The sequence below is a fragment of the Carcharodon carcharias genome, chromosome 2, assembly GCF_017639515.1.
Source record: "Carcharodon carcharias isolate sCarCar2 chromosome 2, sCarCar2.pri, whole genome shotgun sequence".
Taxonomy (NCBI): domain Eukaryota; kingdom Metazoa; phylum Chordata; class Chondrichthyes; order Lamniformes; family Lamnidae; genus Carcharodon; species Carcharodon carcharias.
Genome location: NC_054468.1, coordinates 18,779,678 through 18,800,217, shown reverse-complemented (window position 1 = coordinate 18,800,217; position 20,540 = coordinate 18,779,678). Strand labels below are relative to the sequence as shown.

General features: G+C 44.6%; 1 protein-coding gene across 1 annotated transcript in view; it reads right to left on the bottom strand.

Annotated features, from left to right (window-relative positions):
- Positions 1–1,086: 1,086 nt before the first annotated feature.
- The window catches only part of clrn1 (clarin 1), a 31,254-nt gene continuing 11,800 nt past the window's right edge, over positions 1,087–20,540 (bottom strand). Inside the window, exons 2-3 of the mRNA XM_041181179.1 lie at positions 3,994–4,173; positions 1,087–2,417 (exon numbers count right to left, since the gene is read on the bottom strand). Coding sequence (XP_041037113.1) covers positions 2,152–2,417; positions 3,994–4,173 — 446 coding nt within the window. The 3' untranslated portion in view covers positions 1,087–2,151. The remainder of the gene's footprint in view (positions 2,418–3,993; positions 4,174–20,540) is intronic.

Here is a 20,540-nt window from a genome sequence, read left to right as displayed (position 1 = left end):
TGCATGCAGGGACGTGGACTGGGCATGGGCGATCTGAAGGGGCATGGAGGTGGAATGGTGATCTGAGGGGGTATGGCGTGGCATGGAGTTGGGTGGGGGATGAGTGGTTAGGTTTAGGGGGCCTTTAAACAATGTTGAGAGCAGGGTTACTGTGAATGAGAACCAAGACCGATCTTCTAAACAGCCCGCCTCTGTACCCTCATTCCTCTTGCAATCCATCGCAAACTGCACTGCAAACCTGAATTCTGTGTGAGAAAACAAAGATCCTGGGAAGGTGTGCAGTTCAGAAGCCACAAAAGTACGCAAGTCACGTTTTCCTAAAACTACACAAAAATCTGGGCCCAGATGTCTCGTCAATCAAAGCAGTCCAGGAGCAAGGGGACGCGGGAAAGGGGGGCCGTGAGGGGGCATTTCTTTCACTCAGTGAAAGCTGCTGAAGGTTTATTTCATTTTAAAAGGGACTTGGGCATTTAAATCAATTTAGATTATTAATTACAGATTCCTTCACTGCACTAAAAACATATCTAATTTACAATACAGCATCTAACTATTGAAATTGAAAGAACAATTTTTTTTCTCTATTTCAAAGCCTAACAATGGAAGAAGTCCAGGAGCAGGTGGCTTTTTCTATTTCTCCAATTGGGACTGGGGATTCCCCCATGGTTCACGTCTCCTTTAAGAGGCCATGAACCATGTCTTGTTACTGAAGGGGCCTGACCCCACTAAAGTTAAACTGTCTGCTCCCACAATGGGGCCAGCAAGGTCAGGACTGCTGCATTTACCTGCGCCCTTATCCCAGGCTGGAAACTGGAATGGGGGCCCGAATCCCGCCATCATTTTTGAAGGACTCCCGAGCTGCACCGATTCAGCAAAACTCCAGGCCTATGCCTCTAAACATCACGATTGACTCCAATTCCCCCTCCGCCACTTCCAGAACCAGCTAGCAGCAGACTTAGCTATTGCTAATGGATACATAACAACTGTCATAACAATACATCAGAAACAAATTAAATTGTTAATTACATTGAGTAAGGGCAGGATGCTACGGAATGAAATGTGGGAAATCTCAGGACTGTAAGTTTACTAAAACAATTCTTATTGAAAACTCAACATAACAGATATTTTAGCTCTTTTAATACTGATGCCTTTAAAGTAAACCACTAAAAATAAACTATTAAAATGCTTCGGGATAAATTCATTTCTTATAAAAGTTATAGGGCTTGGAATTATCTTGTGTGATATTAATGCTGACTGAGGAGTGAATGGACATATGCTTAAAGTTAGAACTAGGCCATTTAGAAGCAAAATCAGAAATATATTTTTCCACACAAAGAGTAGCAGAAATCCAGAATTCTCGACCCTAAAAGTCTGTGGATGCTGGTGGATTAATTGGAGCTGTTGAGATTGAGATTGATAGATTTTTTTTAGGAAGGATATCAAGCCTAATGGGCATTTGACCATTATCTAATTGAATGGCGGAGCAGGTCTAAGTGTCTGAATGGCCTACTCCTGCTCTTATGTGTTAATTCACGGAAAATTCCTCTGTCTGATCAAAAAAGATAAATGTGGTATTGCTTTCCTTAATCTGAGGGACAAAGATTTTTCATACAAACATGTCAACAAGTGTGTTGCTGTTATTGCACCACAATAATTTAAAGGCAGTAATCATCATAGAGCCATTATAGCCCAGAAGGAGGCCATTCGCCCTATTGAGTTCATGTTGACTCTCTTGTAAGAGCAATCCAGTCAGTCCCATTCCTCTGCTCTATCCCCGTAGTCCTGCAAGTTTATTTCCCACAATTTCCTTTCGAAATCATTCATGGTCTCCACTTCCAATATTCAATAGGTGGTCATCCCTCCAGTTGTATATTCTGTCCTCTTGTCAACTAATTACTATTTCTCCAATTTTCAATGAACCAATAACAATGCCATATGTTTGATTTCAGCCTCCTAACGAGTGTCATCTCCCTGAACGTTATAATCACCCAGGCAGGTAGATCATAGGTATCATTTAGGCATCGGTGTGTATGATGTACGTTCAGAATTCAGAATTCTTGAATGTTGTGTATTAGGAAGAGCCCCAGTAAAGTTTCAAAGGAATGTTAGCCACAAGCTGACTTACAAGTTCTGGGTCTGCCTGTACTCACACGCTTAGTACATGAGGTCAGCGCCCCCATCACCCGAATCTGTGTTTTTTGATTTGGAGAAAGGAAATTGGATTCCAGCTAATCTAATGAGCAGTATGTTGATACAATGCATCATTGTGCAGACAAAAAGAAGCCAGTAGGAAAATCCAAAAATTTCAGTGTGTGTCTTGAAGACGAAGTTTGCCTCTTTGTAGTTTGCAATTTTCTCAGACAGACGATGAATTTTCACTTCTGAGGTAAACAGTATCATCACCATAAAACCACAGGAACCTAATGTGGAAAAAGTGAATAATGAACCTGTCAGGAGAATATTTGAAAGGACAAAATAATAGAACTTGAGTATTGCTGAAAAAAGAGATCTGTTGAATCATTTCACCTTGCACTCATCAGGACACTTTGCAAGAAAATCAATACAAGTGGTCAACAACAATTTAAACCATATGAGAAAAGAATGCTGATTGGTTAGCAAGTGGCCTCTGATTGGTGGAGGCATTGCCATGGAGAATGTATCAATTGATGGTGACTGGCAGTTAACTGTCAAGCATTATTTGAAATTTAAACCAGGCAGTTTGACCCTAATTGGTCAAAGCATTTCCTTGAGGAATGAGTCAGCGAATGGCTGTTACTTATTTTGTTTAGCTGAAACAGGCACAATGTGTGCACATATTCTTTCTGTCTGCAAAGAACAGAGCCCTGTGTAGTAATATATATAGCTTCCAGTACATACAAATGCACACACTGTGAGCCCCACTGACAATTCTTAGCGTGATAATTAGCACACTGAGGATTATTTAGCAAATGTTATCCAATCATGGAATCACATCTAATGTTGGACACTGTGTTTTGAGTTTTGCAAGTACGGGCTGGTTGGGTACAGTCTATATCTTGCCCATTGCGAACAGTGGCTGGGACATGCTGTTTGATACGATTTGCCAATCTTTCAGATGTACGGCCTAGATACCTAGCATCACACTGAAATTGAAATTCATATACAACATGACTCATTTGTGTGATAGGCAGAATGTATTATTGGCTTGATGGCAGCACCCTATTTGTGGCAAGTACCACTTGTGTTGCTGCCGCATAGTAGCAGTGTGAGACAGCTAGCTTGACCTGTTACTCAAATTTTTGAGATACCTTACCCTTCCAGGGTAATTTGAGGTAGACTGGGCACTTTTCAGGACCAAAAGTGACCACCTTAGTCCCATTCATGAGTTTGGGTGATAAACAGTGTGAAATGATCTGATCAGCGTAGCCATTATCCTGCCAGACGCCTTTGATGAGCCCAATTTCAGCATCAAGCTTGCATGGTGAACAAATGCCTTGGGCCCTATTTACAAGGTTGCCGATAAGACCAATCTTATAGCATGTGGAGCTGTAAACAGCATGTCCCAGCCACTGTCCGCAATGGGCAAGGCACAGACTGCGCCCAACCAGCCCGTGCTTGCAAACATCAAAACACAGTGTCTAACATTAGATGTGATTTCATGATTGGTCAACATTTACTAAATAATCCTCAGTTTGCTAAGAATTATGTTGACAACCAATTTAAGATTGTCAGTCGGACTCGCAGTGTGGCGCATTAGTGTGTACTGGAAGCTACATATATCAATACATAAGGTCCTCTTCTTTGTAAACAGAAAGAACATGTACACACATTGCACCTGTTTCAGTTAAACAAAATAAGTGACAGCCATTCACTGACTCATTCCTCAGGGCAATGTTTTGACCCAATGCTTGGACCAAAGCAGTTACTCAAAACCTTAGCCATTATTCCACCTGCATCCTCCCACCAGTCCAACCTATGGGTTGACAAAAAGACCAAGCAAATCACTAGGATACTTACAAGCAATGGTATTCCAAAGGTACAGGCCATTAGGACCATGGAGGGTTTCGTAAGGTCGTCCAAAGGCATTGAACATGAAGAATCCAGCTGTGACCAGAGCAAACACAATTACCGCTGCAGAAAGTAGTATTACACTAACATGAAGACTTGCGGGTATCACGTCCAAGAGGGTTGGAAAAACTGAAAAAGAAATAGCAATTATTAAGAGATGATTGTCCTGGGCTGTTGCTTTCTGATTGTGCTGGGACATGTGCACTACAGTTTTCTCTTTCACTTCTCCAATTTCAACTTCCACTTGCCTGGATGAGTGCAGCTCCAACAACACTCAAGAAGCTCAACACCATCCAGGATAAAGCAGCTCACTTGACCAGTGCCCCCATCCATCACCTTAAACGTTCATCATCAACGTTCAGTGGTAGCAGTTTGTACCATCTACAAGATGCACTGCAGTAACTCACCAAAGCTCCTTCGCCAGCACCTTCCAAACTTGCAGCATCCACCAGCTAGAAGGACGCCCTTCACAGACACAAGGGAACACTACTGACTTCAACTTCCCCTCCAAGAAACACACACCACTTTGACTTGGAACTATATTGCCGTTCCTTCACTGTCACTGGGTCCAGTTCTGAGGACTTCCTTCCTAACAGCACCATGGGTGTATCTACACCACAAGGGCTGCAGCAATTCGAAAAGGTGGCTCACCACACCTTCTCAGGAGCAATTAAGGATGGGCAACGGGTGCTGACCATGTCAGCAATGCCCACATCCCAAGAACGAAAGTAAAAAAAAACAATTCCCCATCACACCTGAAGGGAAGAATTGAAGGAGTCACTCATTCTCTGGCTCTAGAGAAACTTGCTCCATAGAGGAAGGCCCTTGTGGAACAACAGCAACCTGACTGAGAACACCAAACTGCAAGCCCACCAAGCCTGCCTCCCCAGCGCACTCCGCTACAGCAGTGAGACTTGGACAACATATGCTGGGCAGGAGAAAAGGCTTTCCATCTTTATTGTCTCTGATGTCCTCGGCATCTCTTGGTCAAGGACTCAGAGGTCCTGGAATGTGCTAATTCCATCAGCATACCCGCATTGCTAATTCAACGACTCAACCACATTCATCAGAATGATGATAGCAGTACACCCAAAGATCTTCAGTATGCTGAACTGGTCACTGGGTTATGCCCTGTAAGAGAGATATGAAGATGGCAGATATTGACACTGATGACTCGGAGGCAGCGGTTCAAAGGCTGTGTCCACTGGTGGCTGATTGTTTGGAGGGGCATTGGAAGAGGCAAGCAGAAATGGAAAGCTGAGCTTTCTGAGAAGAGGGTCCAGAGAAAACAGAGGGCAGCGAATCATGTGCACTTCCTCAGCCCACTGTCTTCCTCTGTAGCAAGTGCGGCAGAGACTGCCATGCCAGAATGGGGCTCCTGAGCCATACCAGCTGATGTTTAACCCATAATTAACCACTGCAGCACAAACCATTGTTTTACCAGATGGAAGTCCGCCAAGAGGAAGCACTGGTAGTCCCTGCTGAAGCAGCTTATTGAGAATGAGAGATATTTTAGTGGATCAGAAAGATCCATAGATAGGGTAGACAAGAAGGAACTTTTCCCCTTGGCAGAGGGATCAATAACCAGGGAGCATAGAGTTAAAGTTAAGGGGCAGGAGGTTTAGAGGGGATGTGAAGAAGAATGTTTTCACCCAGAGGGTGGTGGGAATCTGGAACTCACTGCCTGGAAGGGTGGTAGAGGCAGAAACCCTCATAACGTTTAAGAAGTATTTGGATGTGCACTTGCGATGCCATGGCATACAAGACTATGGGCCTAGTGCTGGAAAATGGGATTAGAATAGTTAGGTACTTGTTTGACTGGCGCGGACTCGATGGGCCGAAGGACCTTTTCTGTGCTGTAGAACTCTATGACTCTACAGCTCTAAAAGAAATAGCAATTGTTAAGAGGTGGTTGTCCTATGCTGAAGTTTCCTGAATGCTCAACGATATGATAGCGCTAGCTCTGTTCTGATACCCCACCCACGTGATCAGCTGTCAAGGTGTGACAACAATGAGATACAGACACTTATTCAACTATAGCAACCCAGCCTAAACCCATCCACACCCAAAATCCATGTACAAGGAAGGTAATTGCAACTTTGGATGATGGTGTAAAATGGGTAATAGTGACTGGCAACCGGTTTTACATCTCTCTCCATTTTCATTTCCATTGACTTCAAGGGGAATTAAAATGGGGAAGAGCCTTGATTTACACAGAGTCAAATCTCCCACAAACAGGGGCCCTTTGATAGCAATCAGGAGTGGGAAATGTGAGATTTTCTCTCACCCCTCTTTAGTGTTATGATAATGAAGGAAATTGTGATGGAAATCAGCTGACTCAACACTGTATGGGCATCAAATATGGAAATTTCCTGGTCTAAACAGCTTGATTCCACCTGGAACGACATCTTAACCAACCAACTCATTGGGGAATGTGTTTTCTTGTCTCTGTGACCTTAGGGATAATTTTAACCGCCAAAATTGGGTGGGTTTAGTTTGGGGGGGGGGGGGATTTTAAAAATCTCCAACCCAATCCAACCCACATTAAACCCGTTCACCCTTGGTTTCAATGGAGGTGGGACACAGGGGGGTGGAGGAGCAGTTAACCAAACCAGGGGGCGTGTTGGTCATTTAAACATTCTGATGAACTAAAATGTCAGAGCGTTCAGAACAGAACTCCTCCATACAGCTTGGAAATCCTGCTTCCACTAAACATCTGGGCCAATTTCTCGTACCCACTGAGACCTTGTAGACCCGGCACAGTGATTAATGGTCCCTGTGACTATTGGCAGGTTGAATCTACAGAACTAATAATCCACAACAGCCAATAAGCGTATGGAAGTTGGGAAGAAGAACAGGGAAGACAGACAGATATCAGGAAAGGAATTAACGACCCAGTTGTAATTGTAGAGTGGGAAGGTTCAATTTTGAGGAGGGACTATTGCTACATTACGCAAAGCATGCTTAACTGGACACTTCGCTTACAAGATTAATACCGAGCAATTAACCCCTGTACATTTGATTCCTTTTACGTTGAAAAAATACTGTTGGGTGAATGAATAAACAAGCGTCCCTTCTTAATGCTTTCAACATGACAGACTCTAGCTGTTTTCCCTGTCACTGAAATTTCATATTAAGATTACTGCTGATCCATAGGTTGTCAAGAGCTGGTATGATATTAGCAATACAAGACAGATGAAGCAATTTGCTTTAATCTACAGCCGCAGTTTAGCAGTTCACAGTTTGTTACCGTGCACCACAAAGGCAGCATTGCACATTTTACTTCCACAGAGCATCTGTCAGGCAGAATCAGGTTTCTGCTTGACTGCTGAGGACATGACATGCATAGTACAGAACGAATAAACCACAACCTCAATTAAATTGCATAACTCAACAAAGCAAGTGCTTTGTTTATGTGTGTGCTTGTTTTGTAAATGCATTCGAAAGGGGGTCTGGTGCTCAGCAGATATACATTAACACCCTCCCAACCCCAATTCCACCCGCCCCCCCGCGCAACCCCCCCCCAACCCCGGCCAAGTCCGACTCCCCCCTCCCAACATCGATTCCTGGCTTGTGCTAAGCTTGTTCGTCTCAGGCAAGACAACAACAACATCTTGTATTTATATAGCCCCTTTAGCATAACAAAACTTCCCAAGGCACTCACAGCTGCATTATAAAACAAAGTATGACACCCCAACATGAGGCTTGGTCAAAGAGGTAGGCTTTAAGGTGTGTCATAAAAGGAGGAAAGTGAGGTAGAGAGGCAGAGAGGTGTAGGGAGGGAATTCCAGAGCTTGGGGCCCAGGCAGCTGAAAACATGGCCGCCAATGGCGGACCGATTAAAATCGGAGATGGTCAAGTGGCCAGAATTAAAGGAGCTCAGGTATCTCACAGAGTTGTAGGGCTGAAGGAGATTACAGAGATAGGGAGGGGATAGGCCATGGAGGAATTTGAAAACAAAGAATTTAAAAATTGAGGCATTGATTCACCAGGAGCCGATGTAGGTCAGTCAGCATAGGGGTGATGTGCGAGTGGGATTTGGTGTGAGTCAAGACATGGGCAGCATTGTTTTGGATGACCTCAAGTGTGCAGAGGGAAGAATAAGGGAGGCTGGACACGAGTGTGCTAAAATTGTCATGTTTAGAGGTAACAATAGCATGGATAAGGGTTTCAGCATAAGAAGAGAGAGGCATATGTTGTTGAAAGCTCATCTTATGGTCAAACATGGCACTAAGGTCACAAAAAGTCTGGTGCAAGCTCAGACAATTGGCAGGAAGAGGGATGAGTTCAGTGGCTATGGAGGGGAGCTTGTAGTGAGGACCAAAGACAATGGCTTCAGTCTTCCCAATATAATTGGAGGAACTTGGATGTTGGATGAACAGTTTGACAATTTAGACACAATGGAGGATTCATAGGAACAGGAGTAGGCCATTCAGCCCGTTGAGCCACCATTAAATTAGATCATGGCTGATCATCTACCTCAACGCTACTTTCCCGCACTAGCACCATATCCCTTGATGTCATTAGTCACCAGAAATCTACCGATTTCTGTCTTGAACATGCCCAATGATTGAGCTTCCACAGCCCTCTGGGGTGGAGAATTCCAAAGATTCACAACCCTCTGAGAGAAGAAATTCCTCCTCATCTCAGTCTTAAATGGCCTAACCCTTATTCTGAGATTATGTGCCCTGGCTCTAGACTCACCAGCCAGGGGAAACATCTTATCTACATCCATCCTGTCATGGCCTGTAAGAATTTTGCAAGTTTCAATGAATTGACTCCTCATTCTTCGAAACTCAAGGGAATACGGGCCCAGTCACCTCAGCGTCTCCACATAAGACAATCCCCCCATCCAAAGGATTAATCTGGTGAATCTTCACTGCACTCCCTCCTTATATCCGTCCTTAGATAAGGGGGCCAAAACTGTGCACAATACTCCAGGTGAAGACTCACCAAGGCTCTTTACAAGTGCAGCAAGGCATCATTACTCCTGTACACAAATCCCCTCACAATGAAGCCAACATACCATTTGCCTTCCTAATTGCTTGCTGCACCTGCATGCTAACTTCTAGTGATTCATGAAAAGGACACCAAGGTCCCTTTGGACACCCGCACTTCCCAACCTCTCACCATTTAAGAAGCATTCTGCCTTTCTATTTTTTTCTACTGAAGTGAATAACTTCACACTTATTCACATTATATTCCATTGGCCATGTTCTAGTCCATTCACTTAACCTGTCGAAGTCCTCTTGAAGCCTCCTTGCATCTTCCTCATAACTCACGCTCCCACCCAGTTTGGTGTCGTCAGCAAATTTGGAAATATTATAATTGGTCCCCACATCCAAATCATTTATATAGATTGTGAACAGCTGAGGACCTAGCACTGACCCATACGGTACCCCACTAGTAGCAGCCTGTCACGCTGAGAATGATCTGTTTATTCCATTTCTTTGCTTTGCTTTGTTAACCAATTCTCAATCCATACTAGTATATTTCCCCCAATCCCATGCACTCTAACTTTATTTACTAACCTTCTGTGCAGGACCTTATCAAAAGCCTTCTGAAAATCCCAATACATCACATCGACTGGTTCTCCTTTATCAATGCCAAGTAATATCCTCAAAAAACTGCATCAGGTTTGTCAAACATGTGACCTGAACTTCCTAGGAGTGGCAATCAGCATTGGATTGTCACTCTGTGCCCAATTTCTTAGCTGAACTTTTTCCCATCCTGTCTCGCCAACCTTCTAACTCAGGCCGGGTGAGATCCAGTCAGTGCAGCGCATCCCCAGGGCCTAGTGTTAAAGTGCAGCTGAGACAAATGTAAGAAGGCCATGGCCCCTTTTTTATGGCACTAGCTGCCGTAAACCAGGTAAGTTTAAAGGTCCATTGAAGGTTAAAGGTCCTTCACAGGTCACGAAGAAAGTAAGTGTTGAAGGTAAGTGGATAGGATTTGGGGGGTGGGGGTGATCAGAGGATTGGGGGGGTGGTGATCAGAGGTCGGGAGTGGGGATTGGAGGTTGGGGGCATGAGAGGTCGGGGGATTGGAGAAAGAGGGGGTGGTCAGACGTTGGAGGAAGGTCAGGGTGGGCCAGAGATTGGATGGGGTGGACAGAGGTTGCGGAAATTGGTGGTTGGGTTTGGAGGGGGGAGGTTGGGTTGGGTCAGTGGTCTCGGGGGGGGATCAGGGGTCAGGAGGTCGGAGGGCAGGAAGTCGGGGGTGGGAAGATCAGGGGTTTGGAGGTCGGGGGCTCGGAGGTAAAAGGGTCGGAAGTCGGGGGGGGGGGTGTCGTACTTCGGGTTGGGTGGGGTCGCGTTCATACTGGTAGGTGGGGAGGGTGTCGGGCTCAGGGGGAGTGCATGGGTTCGGGCCTTGGGTCAGGCCAGTTGGGGGCTGGCAAGAGCTGGGCCTGGCGGGAGATGGAAGTGTGAGTCCCTGTGGGTGTGAGGGGAATCCTGTGAGGGATGTTACTCGGTGGGGAGGGGGGCTGGGGAGAGACCCTAGGGGGTCAGGGGGTTTGGGGAGTCCTGTGGGGAGGGTAGTCAGGGGTTGGGGGAGACCCATGGGGTGTCGAGGCAGTAAGGGAGCCCCGTGGGGTGAGGGGAGACCCTTGTGGGGTCGGGGGCATAGTCGCAAGGTGTGGGAGCCCCCTGGGGGCCAGGGGTGTGGAGGGTCGGTCTCGGTCTGCACAATAGTTACCCAGAAGTTAGAAATGGTTTTAATCCATCTAACTTTTTCTGGGTAACTTTTGGTGTAACCCAGTCTGAATCTTCCAAAGTTTGTGATTTAAAGACATTTTCGGATGGTTCCCAGTGCAGGGCAATTGCCCAGGGGAAGTTTGCACTTCTAGGCAATTGCCATGAAAACCTTACCTGGGAACTTCCTGTATCCTGGATCCCCAGCGCATCTTTGGGGTTTTCCCCAAATACAACACTGGGGAGTTCCAAAGTTATGGCCCATGATTTCCCTTTCATAAATCTACGTTGACTTTGCTCAATTTTACCATTCTTTTCTAACTGTCCAGTTATCACATCCTTTACAATAACTTTTTACATTTATCTTACTACTGACTTCGAACTAACAGGTCTGTAGTTCTCCATTCTCTCTCTCTTCCTCCCTTCTTAAATAGTGGGGTTACATATTCTACTTTCCAGTCCACAGGAACCTTTCCAGAATCTATGGAAATTTGAAAGATAACCACCAATGCATCCACTATCTCTCTAGCCATCCCTTTCAGCACTCTGGTCCAGGGGATTTATTACCCTTCAATCCACTTAGCTTTTCAAGTACCACCTCTTTACCAATATTAATTTCTTTTAGTTCCTCAGTTTTGCAAGTCCCTTGATCACCTAGTATTTCTGGGAGATTTTCTGTATCTTCTCCATGGGATATTATTTTCCTGTTCTCCACTATATATTCTCCTGTCCTCACCTGTAATTGGCCCACATTTGTCCCGGCTAATCTTTTTCTTTTCACGTACCTAGAAATGCTTTTACAGTCTGCCTTTATGTTCCTTGCTAGTTTGCATTCATGTTCTCTTTTTCCTTTCTTAATCAGTTTCTTGGCCCTACTTTGCTGGGTTTTAAATTGTTCCCAATCATTGGGCTCACCACTTTTTCTGGCATCCTTATAAGCCACTTCCTTTGATCTAATGCAACTTCTTTCATTAGCCATGGTTGATTTACCTTTGCCTTTGGGTGTTTGTGCCTGGGAAGAATGTATATTTGTTCGAGGCCACATAGTATTTCTTTAAATACTAGCTATTGCCTGTCAACCATAAAATCTTTTAGTGTATTTTCCCAATCTACCAAAGCCAACTTACCCCTCATACCTTCATAATTCCCTTTGTTCAGATTTAAGACCCTAGCTTCAGAATGAACTACATCGCATTCAAACTTAATGCAAAACTCTATAAAGTTATGGTCACTATTTCCCAAAGGCTTCTTTACAGCAAGATTATTAATTAGCCCTTTCTCATTAACCAACACTAAGTCCAAAACAGCCAAATCCCTCATTGACTCCACAATGTACTGCTCCAGAAACCCATCTCATACACACTCCAGGAATTCCTCCTCTACAACATTAGTGATGATTTGGTTAACACAGTCTATGTGTAAATTGAAGTTTCCCATTATTACTGTGTTCCTCATGTTACATGCATCTCTAATTTTCTAATTTATACCATGCCCAATATTAGCACTGCAGTTTGGTGCCCCTTGCCGTTTCTTAGCTCCACCCATACTGATTCTACATTTGATCTAAGATCCTCTCTCCTTAATGTACTGATCTCGCTCTTATTAACAGTGCTACCCCACCTTCTTTTCCTTTTTGCCAATCCCTCTTAAATGCCAAATGTCCTTGGATACTTAATTCCCAATCTTGGTCACTATATCTCCGTTATGGCAATTGAATCACACCCATTTACCTCAATTTGTGCATTCAAATCATCAACCTTTTTGCGAATGCTACGAGCATTCAAATAGAGTGCTTTAATTCTATTTTTGAGCATTATTCTCTATTTGATTCTATTTGATGCTTGCCTATACTTTGTCTTTCTTCTATTTTTGCTTTCTCCTTTTCTATTTCCTTTTACCAGTTTTAAGTCCCTCGACTCTGAGCTACCTGTCAAGTTCCCATCTAGTTTAAACCCTCCTAACAGAACTAGCTAATCTCCCTGTGAGGATATTAGTCCTGGCCCTGCTAAAATGCAGCTCATTCATCTTGTACAGGTCCCACCTTTCCAGAACCCATCCCAAAGCCTCAGAAATCTGATGTCCTCCATCCTACACCAGTTCTCCAGCCAAATGTTCAATTGCTCAACTCTCCTATTTCTATGCTCACTAGCATAGTGAGACTGGAAGTAATCCTGAGATTACTGCTATAGAGGTCCTGCTTTGCAATCTCCTTCTAACTCCCTGAAATCTGCTTTCAGGTCCTCATTCCACTTCCTACCTAAGTCATTGGCACCGATGAGGACCATAGTCTCTCACTGTGTGCCTTCCCCCAGAAAAATGTCCTGCAGCTGCTCCGTGACATCCTTGACCCTGGCACCAAGGAGATAACATACCATCCTGGAGTCATATCTATGGCCACAAAAATGCCTGCCTGTTTCCCGAACAAATCCCCTACAATTAATGCTCTTTTTCTCTTCCTCCCCTCTTGTACAGTTGAGCCGCCAGTGGTGACACGAACTTGGCTTTGACTGCACTCCTCCGAGGAACCAATACCCTCACAAGTACCCAAAATGGAAAACTGATTAGTGAGTGGGACCTCAGGGGACGCTGCACTATCTGCCTGGTTCGCTTTGAGTGCCTGCCAGTCAACCATTCCCTTACTGCCTCCATACTCCTAGCCTGCAGTGTGACCACCTCTCCAAACATGCTATCCACATAGCTCTCAGCTTCACGGATGTGGCACAATGACTCCAGCCGCTGCTCAAACTCCAAAACCCGGAGCTCAAGGTTCTGCAGCTGGTGATACTTCCTGTACATGTGGTCATTCAGGTCACCAGTAGCGTCCATGACTTCCCACATGCTATAGGATACTTATTCCATGTGCTGAGCTGTCCTGCCATGCCTTAACTTTACTTCACTTATGTTAACTTTATTTTACTTGGCCTTAGTTTAATAAGCCTTACAACTATTGATAGACCTTCCTAGTACTAATAAAGCTGACAAATACTTAACACACTTTGCTAGTTGCAATAAACCAAACTTAAAGCACCTCTTTCCCTGAGCACCGAATTTCCACGTGAACCTAATTCACTTCTCACCTAGTCTATGTCTCACTCAGGTGTAATCTTCTGACTGTGCACCCTTACTGACCATGCGGTTTGAAGAGCCTGTTTCTTATATAAAGCCTCTGATGAGTCACTAGCTAGTTTAGCTTCCTGCTACAGCAATTATCACCAAGTGATGGTGTGCTAGAGCTGGGTGTCGTCAGCATACATTGGAAAATGATGTTGCGTGTTCAGATGATGATGCCAAGGGCAAGCAGATAGATGGAAAATAGGAAGGGGTCAAGAATAGATCCTCAGAATACACCAGAGGCACATGTGTGGGAACTGGAAGAGAAGCCATTGATGGTGATTCTCTGGCTACGATTAGATAGATAAGAATGGAACCAGGCGAGTGCAGTCCCACCCAACTGTATGATAGTGGAGAGGTGTTGGAGGAGGAAGGTGTGGTCAATGATATAATAATACCAAGGGAGCCAGCATCAAGGAATCTGGTAAATCCAACAGGCTTTGAAACAACCATCCCTGCCCCCTCCCACTCTATGGCTGATCAGCCTGTCAACACTCAGGGGTAGATATTCCCCCCATGCCTTCTTCTTGGGCCAGTTGCCCAGTAATACCAATCGGAGATTGGTCAGGTCTCATTAACATGGGGGTGATGGAAGTAAAAAAACATCCTGGGGCAGCCCAGCCAACATCCGGGAATAATGTGGGTTGCGGGTTGTCAGGGGCCTGGGATGGCAGAGAGGGCACTGGTGACCCGTTCCAGCAGTGGAGCGGGTTCTTTGTCAGGAGTTTGGAGGAAAGCTGCTTCTCTACTAGATAGAAAAGGACTCATCTTTAAGTTCTTCGGCTGCTACCTGCATGGAGAGAGGGAGATGGAGAAAGGGGGAGTGCAGGGCTAGGAGCAGCAGTCAGAGCTATGTATAGAGCAGGAGAGACACAATGGAAATTAAATTCAGAAGAAAGATATAATGGGGTCGGCTGAATCACACTAACACTCAAAGTCAAAATTCTCCTCTCTGAAGGTTTCCTGTGCTTGGCATTATTTTTATTCTTTCCTGGGATGTGGGCATTGCTGGCCAGGCCAGCAATTGTTGCCCATCCCTAACTGAACTGTGCGGAGGCGTATTGGTATTGTCACTGGACTAGTAATCCAGAGACCCAGGTTAATGCCCTGGGGACCTGGGTTCGAATCCCACCACGGCAGAAGGTGGAACTTGAATTCAATAAAAATCTGGAATGTCTAATGATGACCATGAAACCATTGTTAATTGTTCGCTAACGTCTTACAAAAAAAGAAATTCTGCCATCTGGTCTGGCCAACATGTGACTCCAGACCCACATCAATGGTTAACTCTTCAGCACGCACTGAAATGTCACGCAATGTATCAAATCGCTAAAAAGTCAATAAAAAGGATTGAAACTGGACAGACCACCTGACATCAACCGAGGCACCAGAAATGACAATGGCAAAATCAGCCCTGTCCACACTGCAAAGTCCTCCTCACTATCATTTGGGGGTTTGTGCCAAAATTGGGAGACCTGTGTCTCAGACTAGTCAAGCAACAGCCTGACGTAGCCATACTTATGGAATCATACCTTACAAATAACGTTCCAGACACCACCATCACCATCCCTGAGTTGATCCTGTCCCACCAGCAGGACGGGCCCAGCAGAGGGGGCGGCACAGTGGTATACAGTCAGGAGGGAGTTGCCCTGGGAGTCCTCAACATCGACTCTGGGCCCCAAGAAGTCTCATGGCATCAGGTCAAACATGGGCAAAAATATCTGCTGCTAATTACCAGGTGCCACTCCCTCAACCCCCTGATCTGATGAATCAGTGCTCCTCCATGTTGAGTACCACTTGGGGGAAGCACTGAGCGTGGCAAGGGCACAGAATGTACTATGGGCGGGGGAACTTCAATGTCTATCACCAAGAGTGGCTCAGTAGCACCAGTACAGTTCCAGTTAGCTGAGTCCTAACGGATATAGCTGCTGGACAGGGTCTGTGGCAGTTGGTGAGTGAACCAACAACAGGGAAAAACACTCAACCTCATCCTCACCAATCTGCTTGCTGTAGACGCATCTGTCCATGACAGTATCGGTAGGAGTGACCACCTTGGAGGAATATCTACCCCTGTGTCATTGTGAAGACTCAGTCCCATCTTCGCATTGAGGATACTCTTCATTGTGTTGTGTGGCACTATCATCATGCTAAATGGGATAGATTTCGAACAGATCTAGCAATTCAAGACTGAGCAACCATGAGGCACTGTGGGCCATCAGCACTGGCTGAATTGTACTCAACCACAACTCATGTACTCATGGCCCGGCATATCCCCCACTCTACCATTACCACCAAGCCTGGTTCAATGAAGAGTGCAGAAGGGTATGCCAGGAGCAGCACCAGGCATACCTAAAAATGAGGTGTCAACCTGGTGAAGCTACAACATTCAAAACAGCATTAGCAACAAGTGATAGACAGAGCAAAGTGTCCCACAACCAATGGATCAGATCTAAGCTCTGCAGTCCTGCCACTTCCAGCTGTGAATGGTGGTGGACAATTAAACAACTTACTAGAGGAGGAAGCTCCACAAATATCCCCATTCTCAATGACGGCAGAGCCCAGCATATCAGTGTAAAAGATAAGGCTGAAGCTTTTGCAACAATCTTCAGCCAGAAGTGCCAAGTGGGTGATCCATCTTGGCCTCCTCTGGAGGTCCCCAGCATCACAGATGCTAGCTATAAAAACAAAAAAACTGCGGATGCTGGAAATCCAAAACAAAAACAGAATTACCTGGAAAAACTCAGCAGGTCTGGCAGCATCGGCGGAGAAGAAAAGAGTTGATATTTCGAGTCCTCATGACCCTTCGACAGAACTTGAATGAATCCAAGAAAAGGGTGAAATATAAGCTGGTTTAAGGTGTGTGTGGGGGGGTTTGGGGGGGGGGGCGGGGTGTTGGGTGGGGGGAGAGAAGTGGAGGGGGTTGGTGTGGTTGTAGGGACAAACAAGCAGTGATAGAAGCAGATCATCAAAAGATGTCACAGACAACAGAACAAAAGAACACATAGGTGTTAAAGTTGGTGAGATTATCTAAACGAATGTGCTAATTAAGAATGGATGGTAGGACACTCAAGGTATAGCTTTAGTGGGAGTGGGGGGAGCACAAAAGATTTAAAAATATTTAAAAATAATGTAAATAGGAAACATGTCTGTGCTTGGCTTGCTGCATTGTTCCAGTGAAGCCCAATGCAAACTGGAGGAACAACTCCTCATCTTCCGACTAGGCACTTTACAGCCTTCCGGACTGAATATTGAATTCAACAACTTTAGGTCTTGAGCTCCCTCCTCCATCCCCATCCCCTTTCTGTTTCTTCCCCCTTCCTTTTGTTTTTTCCAATAAATTATATAGATTTTTCTTTTCCCACCTATTTCCATTATTTTTAAATATTTTTAAATCTTTTATGCTCCCCCCACCCCCACTAGAGCTATACCTTGAGTGCCCTACCATCCATTCTTAATTAGCACATTCGTTTAGATAATATCACCAACTTTAACACCTATGTGTTCTTTTGTTCTGTTGTCTATGACATCTTTTGATGATCTGCTTCTATCACTGCTTGTTTGTCCCTACAACCACACCAACCCCCTCCACTTCTCTCCCCCCAATCCAACACCCGCCCCCCCGCCAAACCCCCCCATACACACCTTAAACCAGCTTATATTTCACCCCTTTCTTGGATTCACTCAAGTTCTGTCGAAGGGTCATGACTCGAAACGTCAACTCTTTTTTTCTCCGCCGATGCTGCCAGACCTGCTGAGTTTTTCCAGGTAATTCTGTTTTTGTTTTGTCACAGATGCTAGCCTTCAGCCAATTTGATTCACTCTATGTGATATCAATAAGCAGCTGAAGGCACTAGATACTGTAAAGGCTATGGGCCCTGACAATATTCCGGCAACAATACTGAAGACTTGTGCTCCAGAACTTGCTGCACCCCAAGCCAAGCTATTCCAGTGCTGCTACAACACTGGCATCTACCCAGCAATGTGGAAAATTGCCCAGGTGTGTCCTGTGCACAAAAAGCAACACAAATCCAACCCGGCAATGGCCTTTCTTCCATCGTAAGGTCAGAGGTGGAGATGTTCACTGATGATTGCGCAATGTTCAGCACCATTTGTGACTCCTCAGATACTGAAGCAGTCCATGTCCAAATGCAGCAAGACCTGGACAATATCCAGGCTTGCCCTGACAAGTGGCAAGTAACCTTTGCGCCACATGAATGCCAGGCAATGGCCATCTCTGACAAGAGAGAATCTAACCATTGCCCCTTGACATTCAATGACATTACCATCATTGAATCCCCCACTCTCAATGGGGATTACCATTGACCAGAAATTGAACTGGACTAACCATATAAATAATGTGGCTACAAGAGCAGGTCAGAGGCTAGAAATCCTGTGGCGAGTAACTCATCTCCTGACTCCCCAAAGCCTGTCCACCATCTACAAGGCACAAGTCAGGAGTGTGATGGAATACTCCCCACTTGCCTGGACAAAGCAGCCCACTTGATTGACTCCCTCCACCACCAATGCACAGTGCCAGCAGTGTGCACCATCCACAGGATGCACTGCAGAAACTCACCAAGGCTCCTGAGACAGCACCTTCCAAACCCACGACCACTACCATCTAGAAGGACAAGAGCAGCAGACAGATGGGAACACCATCACCTGGAAGTTCCCCTCCAAGCCACTTATCATCCTGACTTGGAAATTCATTGCTGTTCCTTCACTGTCACTGGGTCAAAATCCTGGAACGCCTTCCCTAACAGCACTGTGGGTGTACCTGTACCATGTGAACTACAGCAGCTCAAGAAGGCAGCTCACCACCACCTTCTCAGGGGCAATTAGGGGTGGGCAATAAATGCTGGTCTAGCCAGTAATGCCCACATTCCATGAATGAATAAGAAAAAAACTGAGTGACTTGTTAGGCCATTGCAGAGGGCAGTTAAGTGTTGACCACATTGCTGTGGGTTTGGAGTCACATGTAGGCCAGACCAGTTAAGGATGGCAGATTTTCTTTCTTGAAGGACATTAATGAACTGGATGGGTTTTTCAACAATTGATGATAGTTGTCACGGTCACCATTACTGAGATTAGCTTTATAGTCTAGATTTTTTATTAATTTTAATAAAATTCCACCACTTTCCATGTTGGACCAGTGAGATTATCATTATACCACTGTATCCCCTAATGGCCAGTAATGCCAGTCAAGTCATTAATGTGTTGAGAAAAAGGTTACTTATGATTGTTTATGATTGTACGAAGAATACTGATTAGAGGAGATCTTCATCAGTGTGTTTATAAGTTGTCATCTCAGTGACCAGAACAATTTGACCCAGCATTGATGTTTTTAAGATTGTGAAGGACGTTCCAAAGTTGCCCCAGGCAAATTTCTCAATAATGTAAGAGGTGCTAAAATCACAGAGTACAAGTTAGAAATGAACAATGTAAGCAAAATACTAATGATGCTGGAAATCTGAAGTAGAAATCGAAGATGATGGAAATATTCATTAGGTAAGACAGCTGCCAGAGGTGCTGAGTATATTCCACTAGAAATTAGGACATTTGAAGTCAGCACACAGATTTGAGGAATAAATGATCAAGTTTGGCCATTAATGTAGATGAGATAAATATGTTCAGGAGTCAATTAGATATGTTTCTCAAGGGACATGGTGAGACATTAAATAGTTCAAGTAATGATTTGCCAAAAAAGGATTGACAATGTGCTGAATGGCCTGTTCCTGTTATTCAAAATAATGATATCTAAGAGTTGCATGGGGCTTCTCACTTTCTGTTGATCATCACTTGAATCCTTACAGAATATTGCTTGAAAGAATTCACCATGCTACATTTAATGCATGTTTGTGCCAATGTGTTTATAGTAATTTTAAAAAAGTTGTTCTCTTGTCATTTGATTTGCTTTGTGCCAATGTACTAAACAAAGGGCCCTGGACCCATTGACGTCCCTCTGCCATTGATGTCTTGCAATTGACTGCTGAGTATTGCAAGGAGTTGCTCAGAATTATTCACCCTCTGATCTTCCTCTCCTGTGTAGCACAAACAAACCCTTTGCTCAATGCCACCACTGTGCTATCCTAGTCATAGAATCACATAGAGCGCAGAAGGAGGCCATTCAGTCCATCATGCCTGTGCCAGCTCTTTGAAAGAGCTATGCAATGCATTCTACTTTCCAGCTCTTTCCCAACAGCCCTGCAAATGATTTCTTCCTCTTCAACTATATATCCAATTTCCTTTTGAAAGTTGCAACTGAATCTGCCTCCACCACCATTTCAGGTAGTACATTCCAAATCACTACAACTGGCTGTTTAAAAAATAATCCTCATTTCTTCTCTGGTTGTTGTTATTACCTTAAACCTGTACCCTTGGGTTACTGACCCTCCTGCCAGTGGAAATAGTTTCTCTTTATTTACTCTAACAAAGCCCACATGATTTTGAACACCTCGGTGAATTCTCCCCTTTACCTTCTCTGCTCTAAGGAGATCAATCCCAGCTTCTCCAGTCTTGCCACAGAACTGAAGCCCCTCAGTAAGCGATTTCATTTTTACTGTAAAAGTAGTGTTTTAATGAATTAGATTAAACAGAAAATAAAGTTATTTGAGATGGAATAAGAAACAAATGCTCATTTGCATTAATAAAAGCATCGCCATAGAAACTCCTGGTCTGTGTGGAAATTGA